The sequence below is a fragment of the Chrysochloris asiatica genome, unplaced genomic scaffold (genome assembly GCF_000296735.1).
Source record: "Chrysochloris asiatica unplaced genomic scaffold, ChrAsi1.0 scaffold00011, whole genome shotgun sequence".
Lineage (NCBI taxonomy): Eukaryota > Metazoa > Chordata > Mammalia > Afrosoricida > Chrysochloridae > Chrysochloris > Chrysochloris asiatica.
Window position 1 is genome coordinate 27,131,943 of NW_006408529.1, and position 26,572 is coordinate 27,158,514.

Consider the following 26,572-nt stretch of genomic DNA (forward strand, 5'->3'; position numbering starts at 1 on the left):
CCATAGTGATCCAAGGAACAGCTGGTGATCTTGAACCACTGACCTTGTGGTTCAAACTAACTTTGAAGTCCAGTACATTAGCCCACAGAGCCACACCAAGACTTCATAGATATATAGAGAGAGGACATCTTTTACATTCATGTAGCAATCGATTGACTAAATTCAAAGAAAAAACTGTTTCTCAAAATGTGGTCCCAATACCCACATGGTCATTATGATGATGATCTCATAAAGAAAATGCTATGATTGAGGCTGTGCAAATTAGTAACATTAATAGAAATAATTTTCTATTTTATCATCACCAAAACAAAGCAATGCAATGGTGTGCTGCAGTCCCTGACAGAGATGGTCAAGGAGCAGCAAAATGTACTCACCTGACAACAATTGATTTATAATAGAAAAAGTTGGCTGTTGACGGGTTTGCATAGGCATGCCCAAATATATCTATGTGGTCCCTGCATCAACAGCATTATTATTACCTGGGAACTTGTTAAATTGAAAATTCTTGGGCCCCACTCAAGACCTACTGAATCAGAAACTGTGAAGAAGAGCAATCTGTGATTCTAATGCATGCTAAAATTTGAGAAGCACAGCTGCAGGAGAAGTAAAACTCATTAATGTCTTTCTGACAGGGTTTAAGAGAAGTCTGATGATGATGTAGTGGGTAAGAGCTTGGTTGCTAATGGAAAGGCCAGTGGTTCAAACCCAACTTCATTGGATAGAGATGTGGCAGTACACTTGTATGAAGATTACAGTCTTGGTAATTCTATGGGACAGTTATACTCTGTTCTATAGGGTTGCTTTGAGTTGAAATTGACTCCACTGTAATTGATTTGTTTTTTGAGGGGTTAAAGGGAAATAATGCACAGTGAGAATGCTTACATACTCTTGTCTGGGCAATAAGACAGCCAGGCTCAGGTAACCGAATGCTGAATGTTCTTGTTTTTTCATAGTATGTATGATGAATATATTGTGCTTGGATATTTAACCTTATAAAATCCAGCATTTGGGCATGGTGTTAGTTAATACAACTGAATTCTAACATCTAAAATATTTTTTGCACAAAATATTCTTGCTTGATACAATGTTATTTCTCATTTCTTTATACAATTATAGTGAATGATTGGGTCACCTAGGTATTTTACATATTAATTAAAAGTTTAAATACTGTATTAGCAAATCACTTTCCTTCTTAAACATATTTTCAACTGATGTTCATTAGGTATGCTAAGGTTTATGCACTTGAGTATGATCACATTATTTTAGTATTTAGCACTGAATTGTATTTTTGGAAAATTTTAAAAATTATAATAGTAATTTTATATATGTTAACATGCTAGATTTTTTTTTTACATTTCTGAGTAACTCAGTTTTGTGATAAGAAATTGTCTCTTTGTTTTCACATGTTACAGGATTCCTGACTTTTCAACTGATTTTACTCAAATTAGGGGAAAAAAATGCTACTGAGTATTGAGTTCTGAAACTCAGAAGAAAAATCCATTTTCATATTAGATATTTTTGTTGTGACAATTACTTTTGGTTTTTGTAATATAGTATTCCTCAAAATTATATTTGAAAGGATGCATTTAAATAGAAGTAAATCACTGGCTTTAGGATCATTACAAAATATTGTGTGTTTTTTTAATATTTTGTCTCTGTTCTTCATTCTTAACTAAATATTTTTAAACAAATACTAGACTACTACAAATGGTTTGAAGAAATGTTTACATTCTAGGTGAATTTGTATCATAGTATTAATCACACACGTCTATGTACCTGTAGCTAGGTTCAAAACACTATTAAAAATAACAAGAAGCCATTTCATATTTATATAAATCTTTATTGTGATATAAATTTTATCATTTATCCACATATATGGCAATTTTGATCAATTAGATAGTGCAGAACAAACTTAATTTTGCAATGGTGTTGCTGTTATTGTAAGTGCAATGCAGTCAGCTCTGACTCAGAGTAACCCTGTATTGGGTTTCCAAGGACTGTCTCGTGAATTTGAACCTCCGACCTTGTAGTTCAAACTGACCTTGCTGTCCAGTGCATTATCTCACAGCGCCACACCAGGACTCCTTTGCAATGATGTTGTTGTTGTTGTTAAGTGCCGTCGAGTCGGTCCCGACCCATAGCGACCCTGTACAGGGTTTCCGAGTGTGTAAATCTTTACGGGAGTAGAAAGCCTCATCTTTCTCCCGCGGAGCAGCTGGTAGTTTCGAACCGCTGACCTTAAGGTCCGCAGCTCGATTCATAACCACTACCCTACCAGAGCTCTCTTTTGTCAAGTTTACTATTTTAGTAATTTCTCAAAATATCCAAAATTTGTCTGATTTTATCTTATTAGTTATGTTTCAAAAAAACAAAAACAAAACTATCTCCAGATTTCTCATATCAAGGAATATTCTTGTTATGTCTAAATGAATATTTATTGTTGCTGTTAAGTGCAGTTGAGTTGTTCCTACTCATAAAGTCCATATGTAGAATTTTCGAAGAGTTGCTGGGGTATGAACCGCTGACCTTGGGATTTGCAGTCCAGTGCTGATCCTATAGCGCCACACTATAAGTGATACAATTAGCATGTAATGGTAAAAAATATCAGTTCTGGCCATCTACTTTTTGTGTTTATGATATTTATAAAATATCTTCTATACCATGGAAGGAATCCTGGTGTGACGCTGTAAAATAAGCACTAGTTAAGCTAACCATGAGGTCAGTGGTTCAATCCCACCAGCTGCTCCTTGGAAACCCTACACTGAGCTGGCGTGGTATCCACTGGATGGTAATTAACAACAGCAATACTACTGAAAATTACTTTTGTGTATTCATGTGCTAAGAAAACAGGAATAATTTATATATTTTTTCTGAATAGTGTGCAAAATCGATATAACAATAAACTAGCAATCCTTGAATTTTAAAGTCCTAGAACATAAAGTGTTTTTATATATAATTTATTTAAATGCTAAAACATCAACTTTTACTAATGCAATTTTTTGCACTTAAACTATTGACCAATAGATGGTGCTAGAAAGTTTTATATTTCTTCCAATAGTAGACCTTATTGGAAAAATGGGTTATAATGTCTTTTTTCAAAAAAAGAGAAAGCTTTATAACACAATATGTAAATCATTAACGGTTGTTTAATTGTTTGTGTTACAGCTCCAGCTAACATGGTCCGACTGGTAGGAGGAAGCATACCCCATGAGGGTAGAGTGGAGATTTTCCACAATGGCCAGTGGGGCACAATTTGTGATGACCACTGGGAAATACGCAATGGATTGGTAGTCTGTAAGAGTCTGGGATACCGAGGAGTTCTAAGTGTGCATAAGGGAGCTTACTTTGGACAAGGTAATGCAAAAAAAAAAATCTTGTTTTGTTTTGTTTTTTTAATAAACTGTAGGCATTCTCTGGAGTCCTGTTGTGGCGCTGTGGGTTAATGTGCTGGACTGCAAGATCGGCGGTTCAAGCTCACCACCTGCTCCTCGGAAACCCTTACACAGGGTTGCTATGGGCAGTGTTTTGTTCTGCTGTGCATAGGGTTGCTATGAGTCAGTACCGACTCGATGGCACCTAATAACAACAACAGTGGGTCTGAAACTATTCAACTGCTCATAACAGCAACAACAGTAGGCAGAAATTTTCTAAATAAATGGGTGTAGACAGGAACAATAAGAAGAGAGAATTTTGTGTTGAGTTGTTATTTTGTTTTTTAAATGAGTTTAACTAGAGAGATGATATAAACAGGAAATATAAAGGCAACAGGTACTGTGTTTCTGCTTGGAATGATGCAAACTTGTGGAAATAGATAGTGGTGACAATTGCACAACATGGTGAAGGCAATTGATGTTGCTGAATTGTACATTCCATGTTTTAAATGGTCTATTGTGAATTGAGTCACACATTCAACAAACAATACACTTCATGTCATTATAATGTGCACTGTCACACTTTAAAATGGTTAAAATGGCAAAAAAGTTATGTGTATTTTTATCACAATAAATTACTTTTAAAAAATTAAAAACAAACAATGAAACCTGTAATATTTGAATTTCATTAAGATTCAGTAGGGAATAGAATGATCAGAAAGGCAGATGAAAAGAAAGAGGAAGAAGTGGATTATTGAAACGTGATAACACAGCCTGCATGCCTGTGTATGGAGGGAACTAATCAATAGCAGTTGCTCACTCATAGTCTCTGTTCTGTGGCACTGAAGAGAAGAAGATTCCCTTCTATGTTTTTCCTTGTTATTGGTGGTGATGGTGGTGGTGTTAAGTTCTGTTGAGTAGATTCTGACTCATAGCCGCCCTGTATAGAATTTTAAAGGAGTGGCTGGTAGGTTGCCGGGTTTGGGAAAATGATGTGGCAATTGGCTTCCATAAGGATTCAGCCTTGGAAACCCTAGGGGGCAATTCTATTTTGGAATCCTGACAAGGCACTGTAGGATAAGCACTGGACCACAAAATTGGTTTGAACTGCAAAGTGGGTGGTTCAAACTTTTAGGCATGAAATATATCATCCCTAGTTTTTCTAGTTGCTAGTTGAATTGATTACAACTCATAATGATCCAACATGTGTAAGAGAGTCCTATAGGGTTTTCAATGACTGATATTTTGGAAATAGGTCACCAATCTTTCTTCTAAGGCATTTCTGGGTAGAATCAAATGACCCATCTTTCAAAGAACAGCTAAGTGTATTAGCTCTCAAGAATTCTTTTTTCCTGATGGAATAATTATATTCTCAGGGACTAAGACAAGTCGTGAAAGAAAACGAAGCAATTACATGGCCTTTCTATATCAACTATTTTCTGGCATCTCCTCCTAAAAAAGCATAAAGGAAATAAGGATAAGAAAAGTTACTTACTCCTCTATAAGGTTGATAAAGCATTGAATAATTATTTTTCGGCATGTATGTTTCTATATTTTAACCTAGGTGACTCAATAACTTGTTTAAGAATGTATTAAGAGAGATGGGGTGAGACTTAGCAGAGGATAATGTATTTGAATGTATATCTATGACATTTTTACAGTCTCAACTTTGTTTAATTTGCATTATACGTTTTAAGTATAATTAGATTCTTAGATTTTGAATAATAAAGATAATAGATAAAGGTAGCCATATTTATAAACTAGAATTTTAAAGTCAACATTTTCTACTCAGTTATTAAGAAAGTGATTATATTTGGGGATAATATGGTCTCTTTAATGGCTCTTACTATTACTTTAAATTTGTTTCCTTTTTGTGTGATTTTACTGTGAACAATCCACTTCCAGTCAGTTGGCCAGGTAGTTGCCTTCAAATTTCTTGGCAAAAATGAGTGAGACCCTGCAGTGCTGCATCACTTTGTTGATAGATTTCAATTTGTATTACATGTATTCCCAGTGCCTTGCTTTTTGCCAATGCCTTCAATGCACTTCTTTCTTTAAAATCATTGGCTCTTGATCACGTTACCTATTGAAATGGTAGAACATCAATCCTTTCTTCTTGTTACAGTGACTCAGTATTCTTTCCAACTTTTGATGCTTTCTGCATCATTTAATATTTTGCCCATAGAATTCTTCAATACCACAAGGCAAGGCTTGAATTGTTTCTTCAGTTCCCTCAGCTTGAGAATGCTGAGCATGTTCTTTCCTTTAGGTTTTCTAACTCCAGGGAAAACTGGTCAAGGGGGAGGATAATATGTAGCTCATGGTTAAAAACCTCCTCTGGGTTGTTGAATAGGAAGAGTGGGCTAGTAAGCCCAGATGTGTTCCGTACACACAAGGGCATAATTTTTTATCTTGTTAATATCCTGACTGCCTAACAAGGAAACAGATACTATCTCTTATCCACACCCTGCTTCTCTGTTCTTACTATTTAGAAGTTTAGTTTCTGATTATATCGATCTTTTCCCAATGCCACTTTTCTGCTGCTCCAGTAATTTTCTTCAGTAGTTTTCCTCCTATTAACTTACCCTAACAATGATAAAAAGTAAATACTTAAGTTGTCAAGGATTTTATTTTACTTGGGTCCACTATCAACACCCATGGAAGCAGCTGTCAAGAAATCAAATGACAAATCTACTGCAAAAGACCTCTTGAAAGTGCTAAAAGAGCAAAGAGATCACTTTGAGGACTAAGGGAGTCTGGCCCAAACCTTGGTATTTTCATTTGCTTTATATGCACAAGAAAGCTGGATAGTGAAAAGAAAGACGGAAGAATAATCAATGCCTTTATATTGGTTTTGGTGAAGAATATTGAATAGACTATGACTTGTCACAGAAAAAGGATTGCTGGCAGCACAGTGTGTCAAGAGCTGGGGAGCTAACCACAAGGTCTGAAGTTCCGTATGAGAAGGATGAAACTTCCTGCTTCTGTAAAGATTTAAAGCTTCAGAAACCCTATGCAGGGCTACTGTGAGTCATAACTGACTTGGTGTCACACAACCACTACTGCAACCACCAGAATAATGAACAAATCTGTGTTGAAATAAGTACAAAATGAATATTCTTTAGAAGCAAGAGTGAGGAGCCTACTTGTTCTTTGGATATGTTATCAGGAGCGCCCAGCCCTTGGGACATTGAAAAGAAAAAGGAAAATCCTATCAAGACCCCCAGTGACTGTAACAACGGGCTCAAATATAGCAACAATTGTGAGACTGGTACAGGAGTAGGCATCTCATCACATTTATTGAATTCAGCATGGGATGCAAGCCTTGCATTGTCAGCATCGTTTATGCATTCAACATTTTATTCTGTTGTACTTAAGATTGTTATGAGTTGGAACTGACTGAGCAACACCTAATAACAAAAACAATTATGGTGGTTCTTTTCCCTATGGTGGTGTTGTTTCTATTATTAAGTGCCATTGAATCTATTTCAACTCATAGGGAGCCTGTATAGAGTTTCTGAGGAGCAGCACACCAGGTCAGATGTCGATACAATGTGACCTTTATTCTACTGTCTAAATCTGATCAATAATTGGCTTCTCTAAAGTTAATGTTGACCAAAAAAAAAAAAATTAACCTTCGTAATTCAATCAATTTTACTATTCTATGTAAATATAAGCATTTCCAGATAATCTTATATATATATAATATGGACGTGCATAAAATCAACACATCATCAGAAGTCTTGTTGTTGTTGTTATGTGCTGTGGAGTTGGTTCCGACTCATAGCGACCCTGTACAGAGTTTCCGAGGCTGTAAATCTTCTCGGGAGCAGAAAGCCTCATCTTTCTCCCACGGAACAGCTCGTAGTTTCGAACTGCTGAGAGCAATATAATATGAGCACTTCTTAAATGCAAAAAAAAAAAAAAGAGAGAGGCAAGAGAAATTGTAAAGTGATACTATGCTATGCTACAATTTATTGAGGACATAGTTTTTACATAAATAAAGTTTTTAGAAACTATGCAAAAAAGAGCTAAAATGAATAGAGAGAAATACTGTTAACTGATGGTACCTAGAGGGGATTATAATCATTGTAATGAAACAATGTATATGATTTGTTGAGTGTAAAACTGATAATCGGCCCTGTAACTTTCACTCAATTCACAATTAAAACTTTAAAAAACCCCAAGATATTAGTACTTATGCATATTATGTGCGTTATGTACATATATGCATTATTTTCATGAACATGTTACATGAGAAAAGTGTGGGAAGTACTATATGCCAGACATTATATTAAATACCTAAAGGCAAACTTTCTTTAAGTGCTCAATATTAAACAAAAGTTTGGCAGTTCAAACCTACCCAGAGATGCCTTAGAGGCAATTCTGGTGAGGCCACAACCTTGAAAACCCTACGGAACACAATTCTACTCTGCATATATGGGGCTGCCATATATAAAAATTCACTCAAAAGCAATGGAAAAAAATAGAATTCCTACGCCTAAATGAATTCTCCATATCAGATATAAGAGACAGATTTAAGCAGGACCTCTGGTAACATAGTGGTTACAAGTTGGGCTGCTAAACTCAAGGTCAGCTGTTCAAAACTACCAGCCCTTCTATGTGAGAAAGATGAGGATTTCTGCTCCCATAAAGATTAATGGCCTTGGGAAACCTATAGGAGTTCTCTATGAATGGGAACCAACACCACAACTAACAAATCTAAAGTCAGCAGAGAAAGAAAGAAATTCATTTCATGAAGAGTCAAGATAAGAAAATAGAGGGTAATTACCAAGAGTTTTAGCACCCAGGTTCAACCCCTGACCATTAGTTTTTAACCTATACCTAAAAAGATTTGTAAAGAAGAAACAAAGGAAGTAGAAAATATGCAGCCTGCAATTTGCCACAACCAAACAGATCTTTGGAGTTTCCAAAATTCCCATCGCTAATACATCTTCAGAGTCTTGGTGTGGTGCTGTAGGCTAATGTGTCAGACTGCAAAGTTGTTTGAACTGCAAGGTAGGTTGTTCAAGTTCACCAGCTGCTCCTTAGAAACCCTATACAGGGTCACTATGGGTTGGAACCAACTCAACAGCACTTAACAACAACAATACATCTTCAGATTTTTTTATTTTTTTATTTTTTTTTCTGATAGAAAAGTGAACACCTATTTTTTTTTTTTTTTTTAACTTTTCATTGTGAATTGAGTGAAGTTTTACAGAGCAGGTCATCAGTTTTGCTTTCAACAAATCATGCACTTCATTTCATTTCAATGATTGCAAGACCTCTGTGTAGCTTCGTTATTTCACTTTCCCTATGATTCTTGCTTCCATTCATCCTTCTTTTCCATTTTTGTCCAATTATTTTCTGAATTTTCTTTTTAGGTAGATACTGCCCTTTTGGTTGTAAATGGTTGACCATTCTATCATGTGCATATATCATTAGATTGTTGTCCTTTTATTTACCTATCTACGGCTTCGCTGGGGAAGGTGGTGGCTCCATACAATAAGTACCAGACTGTGAACCACCAGGTCCTTGATTTGAGCCACCAGCCACTGCACGGGAGAAAGATGAGACTTTCACTTTCCCAAAAGATATTTCTTTTTTTTTAAGTTTTGTAAACCCTAAGCAGGGTCATTATGAGTCAGAACCTACTTGACAGCACTTAGCAACAACAACAACAACTGCTTTACTGGAAATTAAGCCACAGGGGAGATTTCTGTTCTAGACTGAAAGAATGGCCAAGAGTTTTTCTAGTCTTGTTTCTTTCAGTCCCTGTGAGGCCACAAAATATGCTAATTTTTAGTTTTGTTCCACACTGTCTCCCACTCTATCTAGGACCTTCTAATGTGATCTCTGTTAGAACAGTTGGAAGTGGTAGCTGGTTCTTCTAGTCTCAGGTTGGTGAAGACCAAAATGTACGTACGTGTTCCATTAGTACATTGGACTAATTCATTCTGTTGTTGTTGTTGTTGTTAAGTGCCGTCGAGTCGGTTTCGACCCATAGCAACCCTGTACAGGGTTTCCGAGGGTGTAAATCTTTACGGGAGTAGAAAGCCTGATCTTTCTCCCGCGGAGCAGCTGGTAGTTTCGAACCGCTGACCTTAAGGTCCGCAGCCCGATTCGTAACCACTACGCTACCAGAGCTCCTTTCTAAGTGTCTTCAATTATCTTCAGTCCTTTTTCCTTTGCACGGGGAGAGACCAATAGTTGTACCTTGTTATTGTTATTAAGTGCTGTCAAGTCAGTTCTGATTCATAGCAACTCTGGGTAGAGTTTCCAAAGAGCAGCTGGTAGATTTGAACAATCAGTCTTGTGATTAGCAGCAATTCAGTGCTCATCGTACAGTGCCGCACCAGAACTCCTTAGATGGTCACTTATGAGCTTTTTAAGATTCCAATTGCTACTCACCAAAGTAAGATGTCGAACACTGTCTTTGTCAACTATACTATTCCAAGTGACAATGGTGTCCCCTGAGACTATGGTGCAGCAACTCATTCCTTCATGGTGTTTGGTAGTGTCTAAGAAGTTTTCATAATTTTGTCCCCTGTATGCGCCACCACATTCATGGATATATTAGCAATAAAGGTAAATTCCTATTTAAAAATTCCCTATCAAACTTTCATATCTTTGTGGGAATATTCCCATTCTTCCTCCCATACACATTCAGCCTATGTATCTGTTGTTAAGTGCCAGTGAGTCGGTTCTGACCCCTAGTGACCCACAGAGTTTCTGATGAGCGGCTGGTGAGCTTGAACCACCAACCTTGCAGTTCAAACTGACCTTGCAGTCCAGCACATTAACCCACAGTGCTACACCAGGACTCCTACCTGTAGATGGTTATTACTTCAGGAAGTGTATATAAAAGTATTGCTTCTATGCCCTTTAAGTCTTACACTCCTCCCAGTTATTTTCATACCTTCATTATTTTTCTACTAACCTCTCTCTTATTATACATTGCCTTTTCCATTACCCAAGTTAACATGTGTCTACCCACTAGCCAGTGAATTATTCGTCCTTGCCTCCCACTTCTGATAACCATCAAGGAATGTGTTTTTTAGCATGGAAAACTTATCTTGACATTTTTTGTGATTGACAAATTTCACTCAGCACAATGTCTTTCCTCCAAGTTCATCCATGTATTTCACACACTCATTCTTAGTCTTTAATGTTGCATAGTATTCCACAAGCGTGGTAACAATAGTGAGGTGGCCCAGGATCAGGCAGCATTCATTCTGCTGTGCATAGGATCGCTATGAGTTGGTACTGACTCAATGGCACCTAACAACAACAACCAACCTAGGTTATTTATCCATTCTTCTGTTGATGGATATTCAGGCTGTCTCCATCTTTTCACTGTTATGTATGAATAGTACTACAATGAACATTGTTGTTGTTGTTAATTGTTATTTAGTCAATTTCAACTCATAGAGGGATTGCTAAGTTATCACTATTTCTATGTCCAACTATTTGAGGATGCATCATACCATTTTCCACAGTTTACAGTTTAAAAGATTACAATATTTTACCTTCCATCCAGGAGTGAAGGAGGGTCCCAGACTCATCACAACATGGTCAGAATTTGTTGATTTATTTTAGTAAATTTTGCTATAAATGCTCATCTACGATGATATCTCATTGATGTGTTGATGTGCATCTCTCTAATGGCGCTGTCCACAACTCATCTGTCAGTTTGTCATACTGTGGTGGCTTATGATTTGCTGTGATTCTGGGAGTCCTGGTGTGGCGCTATGGATTAATGTGTCAGACTGCAAAGCTGTTTGAAAAGCAAAGTCAGAGGTTCAAGCTCACCAGTTGGTCCTTAGAAACCCTATATAGGACCACTACGGTCAGAACTGACTCAATGGCACTTAACAACAACTACAGTGGTTCTGTCTACCACTTATCTGTCAGTTTGTCAGACTTTGGTGGCTTGCGAGTTGCTGTGATTCTGGAAGCTATGCCACTGCTATTTTAAATACCAGCAGGGTCACCCATGGTGGCCACATTTTAGATGAGCTTCCAGATGAAGACAGACTAAGAAGAAGGCATAATGAACTACTTCTGAATATATACTCATTGAAAACCTTATGAATAGCAGAGAAACACTATAAGATATAGTGCTGGAAAATGAGCCCCTCAGATTGGAAGGCACTCATAATGCAACTGGGGAAGAGCTGCCTCCTCAAAGTAGAATTGACCGTGATGATGGAAATGGAATAAAGCCAGCAGGACCTTCATTTTCTGATGGAGCAAAACTCAAAATGAATAAAAACAGTTGTAAACATCCATTAATAATCGGATCATAGAATGTATGAAGTGTGAGTCTAAGAAAAATGGAAATTGTCCAAATTGAAATAGAAAACATAAACATCAATATTGTAGGCATTAGTGAGCTGAAATGGACTGGTGTTGGCCATTTTGAATCTGACAACCACATGGTTTATTATGCCAGGAATGACAAATTAAAGAGGAATAGGTTGCATTCATTGTCAAAAAGAACATATCTAGATCAGTCATGAGGTAAAACACTTTCTGTGACAGGATAATATCCATGAGCCTACAGGGAAGACCAGTTAATACCACTATTATTTAAATTTATGCACCAACCACTAAAACCAGAGAGGATAAATAGAAGAATTCTACCAACTTCTTCAATCTGAAATCGATCAAATATGCAATCAAGATGTATTGATCATTATTGGTGATTGGAATGCAAAGGGTGAGAACAAAGAAACTATCAGTAGTTGGAAAACATGGTGATAGAAAAAATGCTGGAGATTAAATGGTAGAAATCTTCAAAATCAATGATTTGTTCATTTGTAATAGCTTCTTTAGACAGCATAAGAGACAATTATACACATGGACCTCACCAGATGGAATACACAGAAATAAAATTGACTACATCTGTGGAAAGAGACTATGGGAAAGCTCTATTTCATCAGTCAAAATAAGTCCAGGGGCAGATTGTGGAACAGACAATCAAGTACTCATTTGCAAATTCAAACTGAAGCTAAAGAAAATGAAAACAAGTCCATGAGAGCCAAAATATGACCTTGAATATGTCCCACCTGAATTTAGAGATCATCTAAAAAACAGATTAGATACCTTGAACACTAAAGACTGAAGACTAGAAAAGTTGTGGGATGATATCAAGAACATCATATAGGAAGAAAGCAAAAAGTCACTAAGAAGACAAGAAAGAAGGAAAAGATCAAAATGGAATTCAGAAGAGACACTGAAACTTGCTCTCCAGTATAGAGATGTGAAAGCAAATGGAAGAAATGATAAGGAACAAGAGATGAACAGAAAATTTCAAAGGTCAGCTCGAGAAGACAAAGTCAAATATTACAACAAATATGTGCAAAGATCTGGAGTCAGAAACCAAAAAGGAAGAACACGCTCAGCATTTCTCAAGCTGGGGGAACTGAAGAAAAAAATTCAAGCCTCGACTTTTGTTATTGAAAGATTCTCTGTGCAAATGATTGAATTATGCAGAAAGCATCAAAAGAAGATGGAAGGAATACACAGAGTCACTATACCAAAAGGAAATTGTTGATACTCAATCATTTCAAAAGGTGTCATGTGATCAAGAGCCAATGATAATGAAGGAAGAAGTCCAAGGTGCATTTAAGGGATTGGCAAAGAAGAGGGCACCAGGAATTTATGGAATAATCATTGAAATCTTTCAAGAAAGTGAGGCAGCACTGGAGGCACTCACTCATTTATGCCAAGAAATTTTCCTGACAACTATCTGGCCAACTGATTGGAAGAGATCTGTAGTTGTGTCCATTCCAAAGAAAGGTGACCCAATGGAATGTGGAAATCATCGGACAATATCTTGATATCCCATGCGAGTAAAGTTTTACTAAAGGCAATACAGAAATGGCTGCAAGCATACATTAACAGAGAACTTCCAGATGTTCAACCTGGATTCAGAAGAGGTAGTGGAACAAGGGATATCATAGCTGATGTCCCATGGATCTTGACTGAAAGCAGAGAATATCTGAACAATGTTTACTTGTGCTTTATTGAGCACACAAAGGCTTTAGATCGTGTGTATCATGACAAGCTATGGACAATATTGCAAAGTATGAGTATTCCAGAACACTTAATTATGCTCATGAGGAATCTGTCCATTGACCAAGAGGCAATTGTTCAAACAGCACATGGGAATACTGAACGGTTTAAAATTACGGTGTGCAACAAGGTTGTATTCTTTCACCATACTTATTCAACCTGTATGCTGAGCAAATAATCTGAGAAACTGGGTTATATGAAGAAAAACATGGCATCAGGACAGGAGGAAGACTCATTAACAACTTGCAATATTCAAATGATACAACCTTGTTTGCTGAAAGTGAAGAGGATTTAAAATATTTATTGCTGAAGATCAAAGAGCACAGCCTTCATTATCTCAAAGTAAAGAAAACAAAAATCCTCACCACTGGACCAATAAACAACATTCTTCTCAATGGAGAAACGATTGAAGTTGTCAAGGACTTCATTCTTCTTGGATGAACTATCAATACTCATAGAAGCAGCAGTCAAGAAATCAAATGATACATTGCGTTAAGCAAATCTGCTGCAAAAGACCTTTTTAAAGTGATGAGGAGCAAAGATGTCAGCTTGAGGACCAAGCCATGATATTTTCAATAACCTCATATGCATGTGAAAGCTGGACAGTGAATAAGGAAGACCATAGAAGAATTGATAATTTTGAGTTATGGTATTGGAGGAGAATATTGAAAGTGCCATGGGCTGCCAAAAGAACAAACATCTGTGTTGGAAGAAGTGTAGCCAGACAGTTACTTGGACGCCAGGATGTCCAAACTTCATCTTTCATACTTCGGACATATTGTCAGGATGGACCAGTCACTGGAGAAGTATATCATGTTTGGTAAGGTGGATGGTCAAAGAAAAAGAGGGAGATCCCCAGGAAGATGGATTGGCAAAGTGGCAGTACCAATGGGCTCAAATGTGGCAACAATTGTGAGGTTGGCCCAGGACTGGGCAGTGTTTCCTTCTGTTATGCATAGGTTAGTTATGAGTTGGTACTGAGTTGATAGCACATAACAATAACAACAACAATAATGGCGCTGTGGGTTAATGAGCTGGAGTGCAAGATCGGCAGTTCAAGCTCACCAGTCACTCCTAGGAAATCCTATACAGGGTTGCTATGGGTTGGAACTGACTTGATGCCACTAGACAACATCAACAATGGATAATGATCAGGGGAATTTCTTCATATACTTATTGGCTGCTTGAATGTCTTCTTAGGTAAAGTCATGTTCTCTGCCCACTTTTTTATTGAATTTTTTATCTTTTTATTGTTACACTGTTGAAGTTTTGTATAAATTCTAGAGAGTAGTCCCTTGTATGATATGTCATTACCAAAAAACTTTTCCCAGTTTATGGGTTCTCTTTTTACTGTTATTCAAAACATTATTATAAATTGAATTAAGGTTTTCAGAGTAGATCATCAGTTTTATGCTCAACATTCATATACTTCTTATCTTTACATTGATTATAATTCCCTTCATATACCATCATTTAATAACATTTACCTCTATTTATTTTAACTCTGTGTCTTCTTTTACTATTTGTTGGAATATTTTGATGCACATGTATACTATCCAGTTTTTAGGAGGTCACTGCCATATATTTTGTCTTCTGTTATTTGTGTGTTTCCATTTATGGTTGATAGTAGATTTATGGTATGTATCAGAGCCATACTTTTGTCACTGCTTGTTCATTGCTGATCTCTATACTGCTATATTTAATGCAAACTGAGTTCATTTTCATATATGATGCGAGATATGGGTCTTATTTCATTCTTCAGCAAATGGTTTTCCAGTATTGCGAGTACCATTCATTAAAGAGATTATTTCTTCCCAATTTAATGTGCTTTGGCCTTTTGTAACTAAAATTATTTTTATACCTATACATTTACCACTCAACATGAAATGTTTTAGAAACCCAACGGGTAGAACTTTTTCTCTCTCCTGAAATGGGGGGAAAAGAAAACAAAAAGAGGTTCTCACAACACTTGATCACTGGAGAACCAAATGAATCAGCCCATCATTTAGCATGTCTGGTTGAAAATTATAGTCTTCACAATGTTGTAGGTAGAAAGCATTTTTTCTATGTTAATTAAGCAAAAGACTTAATTAACATTTTTCTATGTTAATTAACCAAATTGTCCACAAAGCAAAAGACTATTTATTTTAAATACATATTTTCATAAAGCATCTTAAATAACTGTTACCATCTATAAAGCAGACAGAGACAATTCTAATGAAGAGGAGCTATGTACAGTTCTCATCCCTGGTGTCTTAGTCACCTGATAAATGGTTGTAAATTCTCTCAAATCCTATTTTGAAATAACATCATGTGGACAATTTGGATTCTCAGGATGTACTTTTGTTGACAGAATGAAAAACGGACTTTTCCAGGTATTCAGATAATTTAATCAATATGAACTCATTAAATAGTTTAGTCCAATAAAGAAAAATGTCAAGATAAGTCCTTTTGTCACTTACATTATCTAGAGATTTCACAATTTTGCATTTGCCTTTGTTTAAGAAATAAGCCCAATTGAACAGTTTTGTGGTTTTTTAACCTCTTGTATCTTAAACCTTAACTCTATTACAGGAGAAAACTTAAGTTAAAGAAACAACAGTATATGTATTTTAATGTAGGGCAAACAAACTTTGAAAAATATAGCTTGTGTGGTATGAAATCACACAAGAAGTTGTATCCCCAGCTTTATTTCTTGTCTGTGAGCATGAAGTCTTGCTATGGACTTCAGAGATGTGTTTCCATTGCAGATGGAGTTCCAAAAGCAGGTATGAATGCACACAGTTGGGGACTATTAAGATTACATTACTTTTAAGGCCTGTCTTCAAGATAAAACATTTTTTCCCCAAAGCATGTATTCATTCCTACTCATAACTGTAGGGATCTCTGGTCTAACACACTGATAAGAAAGAAATAAAATAAATATCCTGATAAGAATACTAACAAGAAATATTTTCTATTTAAATAAATAATGAAATTACAAAGTTTAGTCTCATATGGAATTACTGATTTGTCTTTGCAGTGACCGATCTAAACTTATCTCAAGAAAGCTTAGCTGACTACTTCTCTGGTTTGAATGTCTATTTTTCAGGGCTTTGAAGCAGTTCAAAATGTCTCAGTCATTGCCGTCAATGAAATATGTTGCACATGGCATTTTGACTCAAAGAGAAACAGGTAGCAGTAGTGTCCACTTAAAGGTAGTAGCTCACACACATTCAAAGAGACACTTTGAGTGACATATCACAACTACCTGTTTCTTACTAGGGACAAAATCTCAAACACAAGAGATTTGTTTGCTGTGCTCCATTGGCCAATTCTGAACCATTTCCAACTGTTGGGAAGCCCTTCTAGTTTTTGTGAGTCTGTTTATTTATGGTAGTTGGTGATTGTATACATTATACTAAATTTTGTTATACTTAAAAAAAAAATGTTTCAGCATTTTGATTTTCCTTTCATATTTTCAAGTGCCTGTTATTTTCTATCAACTTAAATCTGACTCATGACAACCTCACATGCACAGAACTAATCCTGTTCTTACTTTTCATAAGGAAATCACCAAGCCTGTCTTCTGAGACACCTCCGGTGGTGGTGGTTATGTGCCATGGAGTCAGTTGTGACTCATAGCGACCCTGCATAGGGTTTCCAAGGCTATAAACAGGAACAGAAAGCGTCATCTTTCTCCTGTGGAACAGCTGGTAGTTTCGAACTGCTGACCTTAAGAATAGCAGCCCAACTTGTAACCATCATACTACCAGAGCTATGTTACCAGAGCTACCAGTGCCTCAAGGTGGGTTTAAACAACCAACTTTCAGTTGGTAGCTTAGCACTGAATTCTTTACACAACCCAAGCACTTTTCAGTGCCTAGTGTACTTCCTGGTGTGTCTCTGTAGTATAAGCACTGGACTGTTAACCACAGGTCAGTGGTTCAAAAACTCCAGCCACTTCTCCCTCAGAAATCCTGCACAGGGTCACTATAAGTCAGAACTAACTCACCAGCCCTTAACAACAAGTGAAGTAATGAGGATTATATACGTCCAGGGAGTGTTTTGTTCTGCTGTCCAGAGGGTTACTATGTGTCAGGACCTAGTCAAGGAAACCTAACAACAATGGTGAAATAAATTGGAAAGACCTTGAGCTTTAGAAAGAAAGAGACAAGTGTTCAACTCTTAGTTCTGTTACATATATCTCAGAGTTTCAATTTCCTTTCTATTAAAATAAGAATATTTGATGATGCTTTGGTTTTGAATTTTAAATAAACTAGCATAGAGTCCTGGTGTGGTGCTGTGGTTTAATGTATTGGACTGCAAAGTCATTTGAACTGCAGGGTCAGTGGTTCAAGCTCACCAGCTGCTCCTTGGAAATAGGATCACTTTGGATCGGAATGAACTCAATGGCACTTAACAACAAGCATAGAAGAAGCACCCAATACATATATTGCTCAATTGTGAAACATGATTTCTACTAATAACCAACTGCAAAATTAGAAGTTTATTTATCCTTCTTTGTGAAAGGAAAATGGGTCAGATCAGTCTGATTTATATTGGGTAGTAATGCTCCAAGGATCATAAAGAACCAGGAGTTGAATGTGAGTCTCTGTTGTACAGAGATGTGGCTGCACAGGCATACTATGTGGGAACTCTATAACAGTCTTCCCACTGCGCTCAATACGGACCTAGCTCTTGTTTCAGCTCTCTGCCGAGAGTTCACTACCAAACAATTGGAGGAAGATTACGAGTATTTCAAAATCATAAAGCAAGATGAGCTGGGAGAAAGAAATAATAGAGCAGAGGTTACATGTTCTGAGGAAAAAATTCTAAGAAATAAATTTCATGATCCACTTCATTGTACATTGTATTTTAAGAACCAGGCTTACATTGTAAGCTGATTTTGGATTAGACATGGAAAACAGCCCTTTTTTTTTTAATGTAAAACTGTTTAAACTCCTCCTTATTCTTCAGTTCCTCCACTAAGGTTTCACTCAGGAGGAAAAGAAAAGGTAACTTGAATTTAGAATAGAGACAGGAAAGGAAATTTAGCAATGTGAATAGAGGGACTGGGAAGATATGCATTAGAGTTCTAATTATTTATCAATCTTCTAGAAAAGTAAGAGGAATCAGATCAACATTTTGTTGTACATAATTGAAATATTAAAAAGAGAAATTTTTTGAATTTATTACTTTTGCATATTTCCATTTCAGAAATATAAGATTTTCTGTACACAATTTCTTCTCCTCCTTCTTCTTTTTCTGCTTTTAAAATAGCAAACATGGCTTATCGGAGATAATCCTTGTGAGCTTTCAGAACAAGTTTTTTGGCAGCTTCAGGCAAAATGATTTATAGGAATAAAGCTTAAAGTACACTCTTTTAAATAGGTTCTTTCATTTGGATGCGTCCTTTGCATAAAGTGGAATGTTCTTTGTTTCTCTTGAATAGACAAAAAGGTTAAATTAAGGAAACAGTGTGAGGCATCTAGTGCTTGTCACAGAGGCAACACAAAGTACATCACCCCTTTCTCCCTATTCAAGTTTTCAAAGTCCTAGTCCCAGTTGTCTCCCTGTAGCAAAAGTCAATGAGCTTTAGCAGGCAATGGGTGTACCTCTGGGCATTTGTTCCTGGTAAATCTTAGTTTGTGTGCTGATGGTGGAAGTAAGGTGTGGGCCTGTAAAAGCTCTCTTATAGTCTAGATTTACATGAATGCTGACCCTCCAAATTCAAAAGCAGAAGTGAAAGAAAATTCTAAACATAAATGTCATACTTTAATTATTTTACCCAACTATTCCTTGCTTTTTTTATTACCCATTTTATAGTCCATAATTAATATTCTACATGGACTTTAAAATAATGTAAGGATAAACAAACCAATCAAATATAATTGCATCTCTGAATTTTGACTTGTTCTTCCAACTCTCAGTGAGCACAGGTACATCAGAATGAAATACTGCCAGCCCCTTGCTATATGCACAATCATTGCTGTGTTTGCTTCTATCATTGCAGTCACTGGGGCAATTCATCTTGTTAAGGGTATTCCTCTTTTTCCCTGTCCTTTATTTTACCAAGACTGTTGTCCCTCTCCAGAGACTTGTTCCTCAAAAAACTTTGTACAAAATACATGATATAGTCTTCACCAAGCTCACTTCTAAGGAGCATACTGGCTGGATTTCTTCTAAGACAGGGTTAGTTGTTCTTCTGGCAGTCTATGGTATATTCAATATTCTTTACTAAGATCATTTTTTAAAGGTATCAATTATTCATTGTTCCTTATTCATTGTTCAGTTTTCATATGCAGATGAGGCAATTGAAAATAACAAGGCATAGATCAGGTATACCTTAGTCCTCAAAGTAACATCTTTGCTTATAAACACTTTAAAGAGACGTTTCTCAGCAGATTTTCCCAATGCTATATGTCTTTTGATTTCTTGTTTCCATGAGCATTGAATATGGATCCAAGTAAACTGAAATCCTTGATAAGTTTAATATGCTCTTCATTTATCATGATGTTGCTTATTGTTCCAATTATGAGGATCTTTGTTTTCTTTATGTTTAGGTGTAATTCACACTGAAGGCTTAGATCTTAATCAGTAAGTGCTTAAATTCCTCTTTAAGAAGATTGTGTCATCTACATACAATATACAATTGTTAATGTGCCTTTCTGCAATCCCGATGCTGCATTTTTCTTCATAACTATTTTCTTTTCAAATTGTTGGATCAGCACAGGTTAAATAAGTATGGTTAAAGGATACAACCCTGATGCACAACTTTGCAATTTTAAACCATTCAGTATCCCATTGTTCTGTTAGAATAACTGTCTATACAGGCTCCACATAAGCACAATTAAATGTTCTGGAATTCCCTGTCTTTGCAGTGTTAACAATAATATTTTTTTATAATCCACAGTCAGATGTCTTAGTGTAGTCTATAAAACACAGATAAACACCTTTCTGGTATTCTGCTATAAGTCAAGATTCATCTGACATCAGCAATAATATCCCTCATTCTATATCCTTTTTGAATATTGCTTTAATTTCTGGCATTTTTCTGTTGATTTACTCCTGCATCCATTTGTAAATTACCTTTAGCAAAGTTTTACTTGAGTGTGATATTAATGTTGTTGTTAAGTGCTGTCAAGTTGGTTCTGACTCATAGCAACCCTGCATAGGTTTTCCAAGAAGCAGTTGGTGGTTTGAACTGGCAGTCTTGTGGTTTGTAGTATAGTGCTGACCTTACAGTGTCACACCAATATTAATGATATTGTTAAATAATTTCTGCATTCTGTTGAATTTCCTTTCTTTGAGATGGACATAAATATGTATATCTTGCAGTTGGTAGGCCACATAACTGTCTGCCAAATTTCTTAGCATAGATAAGTAAACATTTCTAAATTGGTAATACATCAATTCCTGGAGCCTTGCTTTTTGCCAATGTCTTCAGAGCAGCTTGATCTTCCTTCAGTGATCATATGGTACCTCATGTAAGAGTGAACTTCAACCAATTATTTTTGGTAGAGCGACTCTGTGAATTCCTTCCATCTACTTTTGATGCTTCCTGCATCATTCAATATTTGCCCATAGAATCCTTAAGTATTGCAACTCAAGGTCTGACTTTTTTCTTATTCCTTCAGCTTGAGAATGTCTAGTATGTTCTTCCCTTTTGATTTTCAAACTCTAGGTCTTTGCATATTTTATAATAAAATTTTACTTTGTCTTCTTGAACTACCCTTTGATATCTGTTCAGGTTTTAGTGAATAATAGTACAAATAATCCTAAAGGTTAAAATGGATCAAAAGATCAGACCTTAATTTATTACATATTGTCCCTTTTACTAAAAATTTTAAAATGTGAGTGTATGGATGTTGGACATTGTGGAAAATGCCTAAAGAATTCATAAATGTCTATTTTGCTACTTACAGCAATAATATTGTTATCATGTGCTTTCTACATGATTTTGTTTAATGCTCACAATGCCCCTGACAAATAGATTAACTGTTAGGTGCTGTTGATTTGACTCCAACTCACAGCAACCCTTTGCACAACACAATAAAACACTGCCCAGTCCTGACTCATCCTCACAACTGTTACTACACTTGAGCACATGACTGCTGCCATTGCATTTCCCTTTTTCACTGACCCTCCACTTTACCAAGCATTATAACCTTCCCTAGGGACTAGTACCTCCTGATAATATGTCCTGGCTTATCAGGAGCATTCTGGCTATACTTCTTCGAATACAGATTTGTTTGTTCTTCTGGCAGTCCATGGTACTTTTAATACTCTCTCCAACACCATAACTCAAATGCATCAGTTCTTCTATGGTCTTCCTTATTGATTTTCCAAGTTTCCTATGTATTGTTTCTCATAGAAAAAGTAAGGGATGCTAGCACACTTCACAAGATATGTCCCAAGTTACACAGTTATTAAGCAAGGGACCAAAATTTACACCTTAACCTGGGTCTTGGCCCAATAGAACTTCTTTCTTAAGTTCTTGATCCTTTATAACTTCATTGCTACAGAGATTGCCACTTCAGATTTTTAGAATTATAAACTTTTAAAGGTAGATGACATTTCAAAGCTATTTTAGCCAACTCCTTCATCCTGTATATTATAAAACTGAGGGCAAGCTACTCCAGATCCTCAAAAATGAGAAACCAAGCAAACAAGGATGTATCTTCTGCATATCCTAAGTTGTTAATGAATCTTCCTCCAATCCTAATGCTGTATTCTTCTTCATATAATCCATTTTCTGAGATTATTTGCTCAGCATACAGATTGAAAAATATATGGTGAAATGATACAAACACAAAGCATACCTTTTCTGATTTTAAACCACTTCTAATTAGAAAGTATATTTCAATACCTTAATTTTTAAGGAAAAACTTTGCATTTTAGAGCACAAATTAAAATTGAATAGGAGTCAGAATTAAGAAAAATGGGTAATCAAATAGAGAATTAAAATATTTAAAATACAAAATAATTTTGTATAGCCTTCCTCTGAATAGAAAAGTTAATTTACAGATTAAAAATTTTAAATGACAGCAGAAACAACAAAAACTTCCTGAGTAAAAGTTATTACCTAAAGAAACGAAAATAAATTTGTATTTTAATCTTCAAGGTTTATATGAAAATAAAATTTTATGCTACCTTTGCATTAATTTTTAATACAGACAACAATTCCAAACAAGATGGAAAATAAAAATTTCCCTTAGGCTCAATAGTTTTGAATATATTAGTATAAAAATAAAATAACAAATCTTGGGAAGTAATTTCTGTTTTTCTCATAGGACTTTTATGTATGTAGCCAATGACTATTACAAAGTTTTAAATGTCACCATGTTCTGTTGTTTGGCTCTATTCTTTCTATTATTTTGAGCAAGCCATACATCCTTTTTGAGTCTTGGCTTATTTATCTATAAAATAGAGATAACTGCCATTATTTCAAAAAGACTATCGTAAGAAATAAGTTTAGTGGATCGTATGCGGAAATGCCTACCATATTGCCTTTCACAGTTATTTTTTCAGTTGCTATCAAATTATTTCTGATTCATGGGAACCCCATATGCTTCATAGTAGAATTGTGCTCTTTAGGGTTTGCAGTGAGGCTGAGTTTTAAGAAGCAGATTGCCAAGCCCATCTTCCAAGATTCTTCTGGGTGAATTTGAACCTCAACCCTTGCAGTTAAGCAGCAAAGCTAACCATTTGTATTTCACAAGGGCTTGTGTCTCATGTATAGGCACTCAAAACATGTTTATTGTATGTGAATCTTTATCACATAACACAAAAACAAAGCTGCTGAGTGGCACAATATATCATATCCAATGGGAAATATACCAGAATAGGAATCAGTGGTTCTGGATGCAAGAATCAACTCTGTCACTAATTACATGTGGGACCACAGTTGTTTCATCTACCTAGAATATAAATCCTCACTAAAATGGCAGCTCTTAGAAATTGTAGAATATTGTTTTCATTCATGTTGTTGCTGTTGTTGTTAAATGCTCTCTAGTCACTTCCGACTCATAGCAACCCTGTACAGGGTTTCTGGGAAGCAACTGCCAAGCTTGAACCACCAGCCTTGAAGTACAAGCTTACCTTGTAGTCCAGCACATTAACCCACTGTGCCACACCAGGACTCCTTTGACACATGTTGTTGTTGTTGTTAAGTACCATAGAGTTGGTTCTGACCCATAACAACCCTGTATGGGGTGTCCAAGGAGCAGCTGGTGAGTTTGAACCACTAACCTTACAGTTCAAATGGTTTTGCAGTCTGACACATTAACCCACAATGCACAACAGGATTTATGTAGATAGTTGAAAGACTCAACCTAATAATGCAAGGGATTGATGTAAACTATTGATGAAAGGCACTGCTCTTGTCAGACAGTCCAATTAGGACCACTGGCTCCATTCCACACTAGCTGTGTGAACTTCAGTAAAGTGATGGTCACTTATGCCCAACTTCATCAATTAGAAAATGGCCCCATAATCTTGCTTATTATTCCTAGGTCTGTGCTTTCATAGGACTATATATGTATCTTTGTTATAGCTCCTATTATTTTGCATTTTAGTTCTTTACATATTGACAGAGTACAAAGTATTCTGGTGCAAGGAGTTATTTTTAATCCTAATCATTCTGTTGTATATAAGGTCACTATGAGTCAGAGATGACTAAACAGCACCTAACAACAGCAACAATAGTACAGAACTTGCGTATGTGGTTTTTAAGTACTGCTGAATCGGTCCCGACTCATCACATCCCTGTATAGGGTTTCTGAGGTTGTAAATTTTTGCAGTAGCAGTAAATCTCATCTTTCTATGTTGGAGTAGTTGATGGGCGGGAACTTGTGGTGTACAGTTCAATGCTTATACTACAGAGCTACTACACCCTGTATCATTAACATATTGTTATTAAATTAATGGATGAATTAGTAGTTTTGTTATACACATAAACACTATCCTTACTAATGCAGTTGTATTTGATTATTGCAGGTGCTGGCCCAATCTGGCTAAATGAAGTGTATTGTTTTGGGAGAGAAGCATCTATTGAGGAGTGTAAAATCAAACAATGGGGAGTGAGGACCTGTTCACATACTGAAGATGCTGGAGTTACTTGCAATGTATAATGTACCATATTTTCCTATACAATTATAAAATAATCATTGTTGCAAAATTATTTTTATTATTTTGGCTCCTTAAAATCAGTTTAATGAGATTAAGAATATTGTCAAACAAAAAAGGGAGTCTTTAAAATCATTGTATATGCATATTGAACACCTTCATATCATATATTTATACTGGAGCAATGTTAATTTTCTACAAATAGGTTTTCAGATGGAATTTCCTCATATCATTATGTATGTATTTAAGGTTTCTGGGTTACAAAGGCTAATGGTAATAGAAACACATTTCAGCCATTGTCTCCAATTTATGACATTTTCACCACAAGATTATAATTTTTAGGTTTTTTTTTTTTTTTCATTGAAATCTGTTTAATTTTGTTTATTGAAAATGGGAGGATTAGGAAGTTATCTATTGTGCAAAAGTTTGCAAAATATCCAAACCATTCTTCTTTTCAAAAGAAGGATCTTAATCAGCTACTAAGATCTCTAATCATGCAATACTTTGGCAGTTGGATAGCAATGTCACTAATGATATGTCTCAGTCATGATGGATCAGGGACCTTATTTTGAATGGTTACAGTCTAACAGCTGTTTTACTGATCTGTAACGTTAGTTGAAAGCAGGACATGTGAAAAGAGGTACAGACCTACTATCACTACTAGACAATATGCTCAAATTATACTGTTGTTATTAAGTGCCATCCAGTCAGTTCTGACTCATAGAGTCTGTATAGAGATTCTGAGGAATGGTTGGTGACTTTGAACTGCTAGCCTTGTGGTTGGCAGTCAAGTGAGCTCAAATTATATATGCTTAGGTAATTGGCATATCAAAAATGCCATTAGTCAACATGGAGTTGAGTTTCTTATACATTTCTAATTGAACAATTAGTTCTAATTCTAAGATATTGTATTTAAAATGTAAATAAATCTGATTACTCCATTCTATGGTGTGGTACTATAGGATCAGTACTGGACCCCAAGTTGATTTGAAATACAAGATGGGTGGTTCAAACTCACCAACCATTCCTTGGAAACCCTACACAGGGTCATTATGAATCCAAACCAACTCGATGGCATTTAAAAACAACAGCAAAATTAAGCTAATGCAAATGTCTTGAGTGCATAAGGAAATAAAAATCCCAAGTATCTCTTTCTGGAGTTTTTTTATGAAGCCAGTCTATATTCACAATCATAAAAAGAGAGACACATTTTCAACTATAAAGGACTCTAAGAGACTGGGCAAGCCGAAATGGTTTTCTGTACCCTGTGATGGTAAAATATTATCATTATGAAATTACTCTACTATTCTTTAGTTAAAATAACAAAAGTCTGGATTCAAGTTGTTGTTGTGTTTTCTTTTCATATTTGAAGCTTCACTTCATAAATTGTCAGAAAAAAAAGTAGTAGATTTACTACTCTCTCACTTGAAAAGGCAAAAATGTTACCTTAAAATTGAAAATATTGAAAATTCATTTTATCATGTTACATTTTTCTCTTTATTAAACAAAAGATGTTTTCCTTAGTAGTTTTAACATATGATTAAGAAAATGGACTAACAATCTAAATTGGCTATAAATCCTGGCTCCATTTTAAGTTATCAATTCTCTTAAGTTGACACAATGACTTTACTGTCCCAAAGGAAAAAAGAGCTTTTGGAGCCTCAATTGTTTGTGTGTGTTCTAAATGGTATGTTAATTTCCTAGTGCTGCTAAAAGAAAGCACACTAATTGGATGTCCTACAAGAACAGAAATGTATTATCTCATAGTTCTGGAGGTTAGTAGTCTGAATTTAAGGTGTAAGCAAGGATGGTGTTCTCTGAAAGCTGTAGATGAAGAACCTTTTGAATCTCTCCTACCTTCTGTTAGTCGTTGGCAGGTTCCTTGACTTGCTGCTGCAGAATAATTCTGTTGACACATAACCATGTTTATAAGTTTCCTATGGTTGCCATACAAAATTCTACAAAATTGGTGGTTTTACAGAACAGAAACTTACTATTTCACATCAGTGGAG

The 26,572-nt window shown here is 35.9% G+C and overlaps 1 protein-coding gene across 1 annotated transcript in view; it reads left to right on the forward strand.

The window, feature by feature from the left end:
* The window catches only part of MSR1 (macrophage scavenger receptor 1), a 93,469-nt gene extending 68,904 nt beyond the window's left edge, over window positions 1-24,565 (forward strand). Inside the window, exons 8-9 of the mRNA XM_006834519.1 lie at window positions 3,166-3,354; window positions 24,432-24,565. Coding sequence (XP_006834582.1) covers window positions 3,166-3,354; window positions 24,432-24,565 — 323 coding nt within the window. The remainder of the gene's footprint in view (window positions 1-3,165; window positions 3,355-24,431) is intronic.
* The last annotated feature ends 2,007 nt before the right edge of the window (window positions 24,566-26,572 follow it).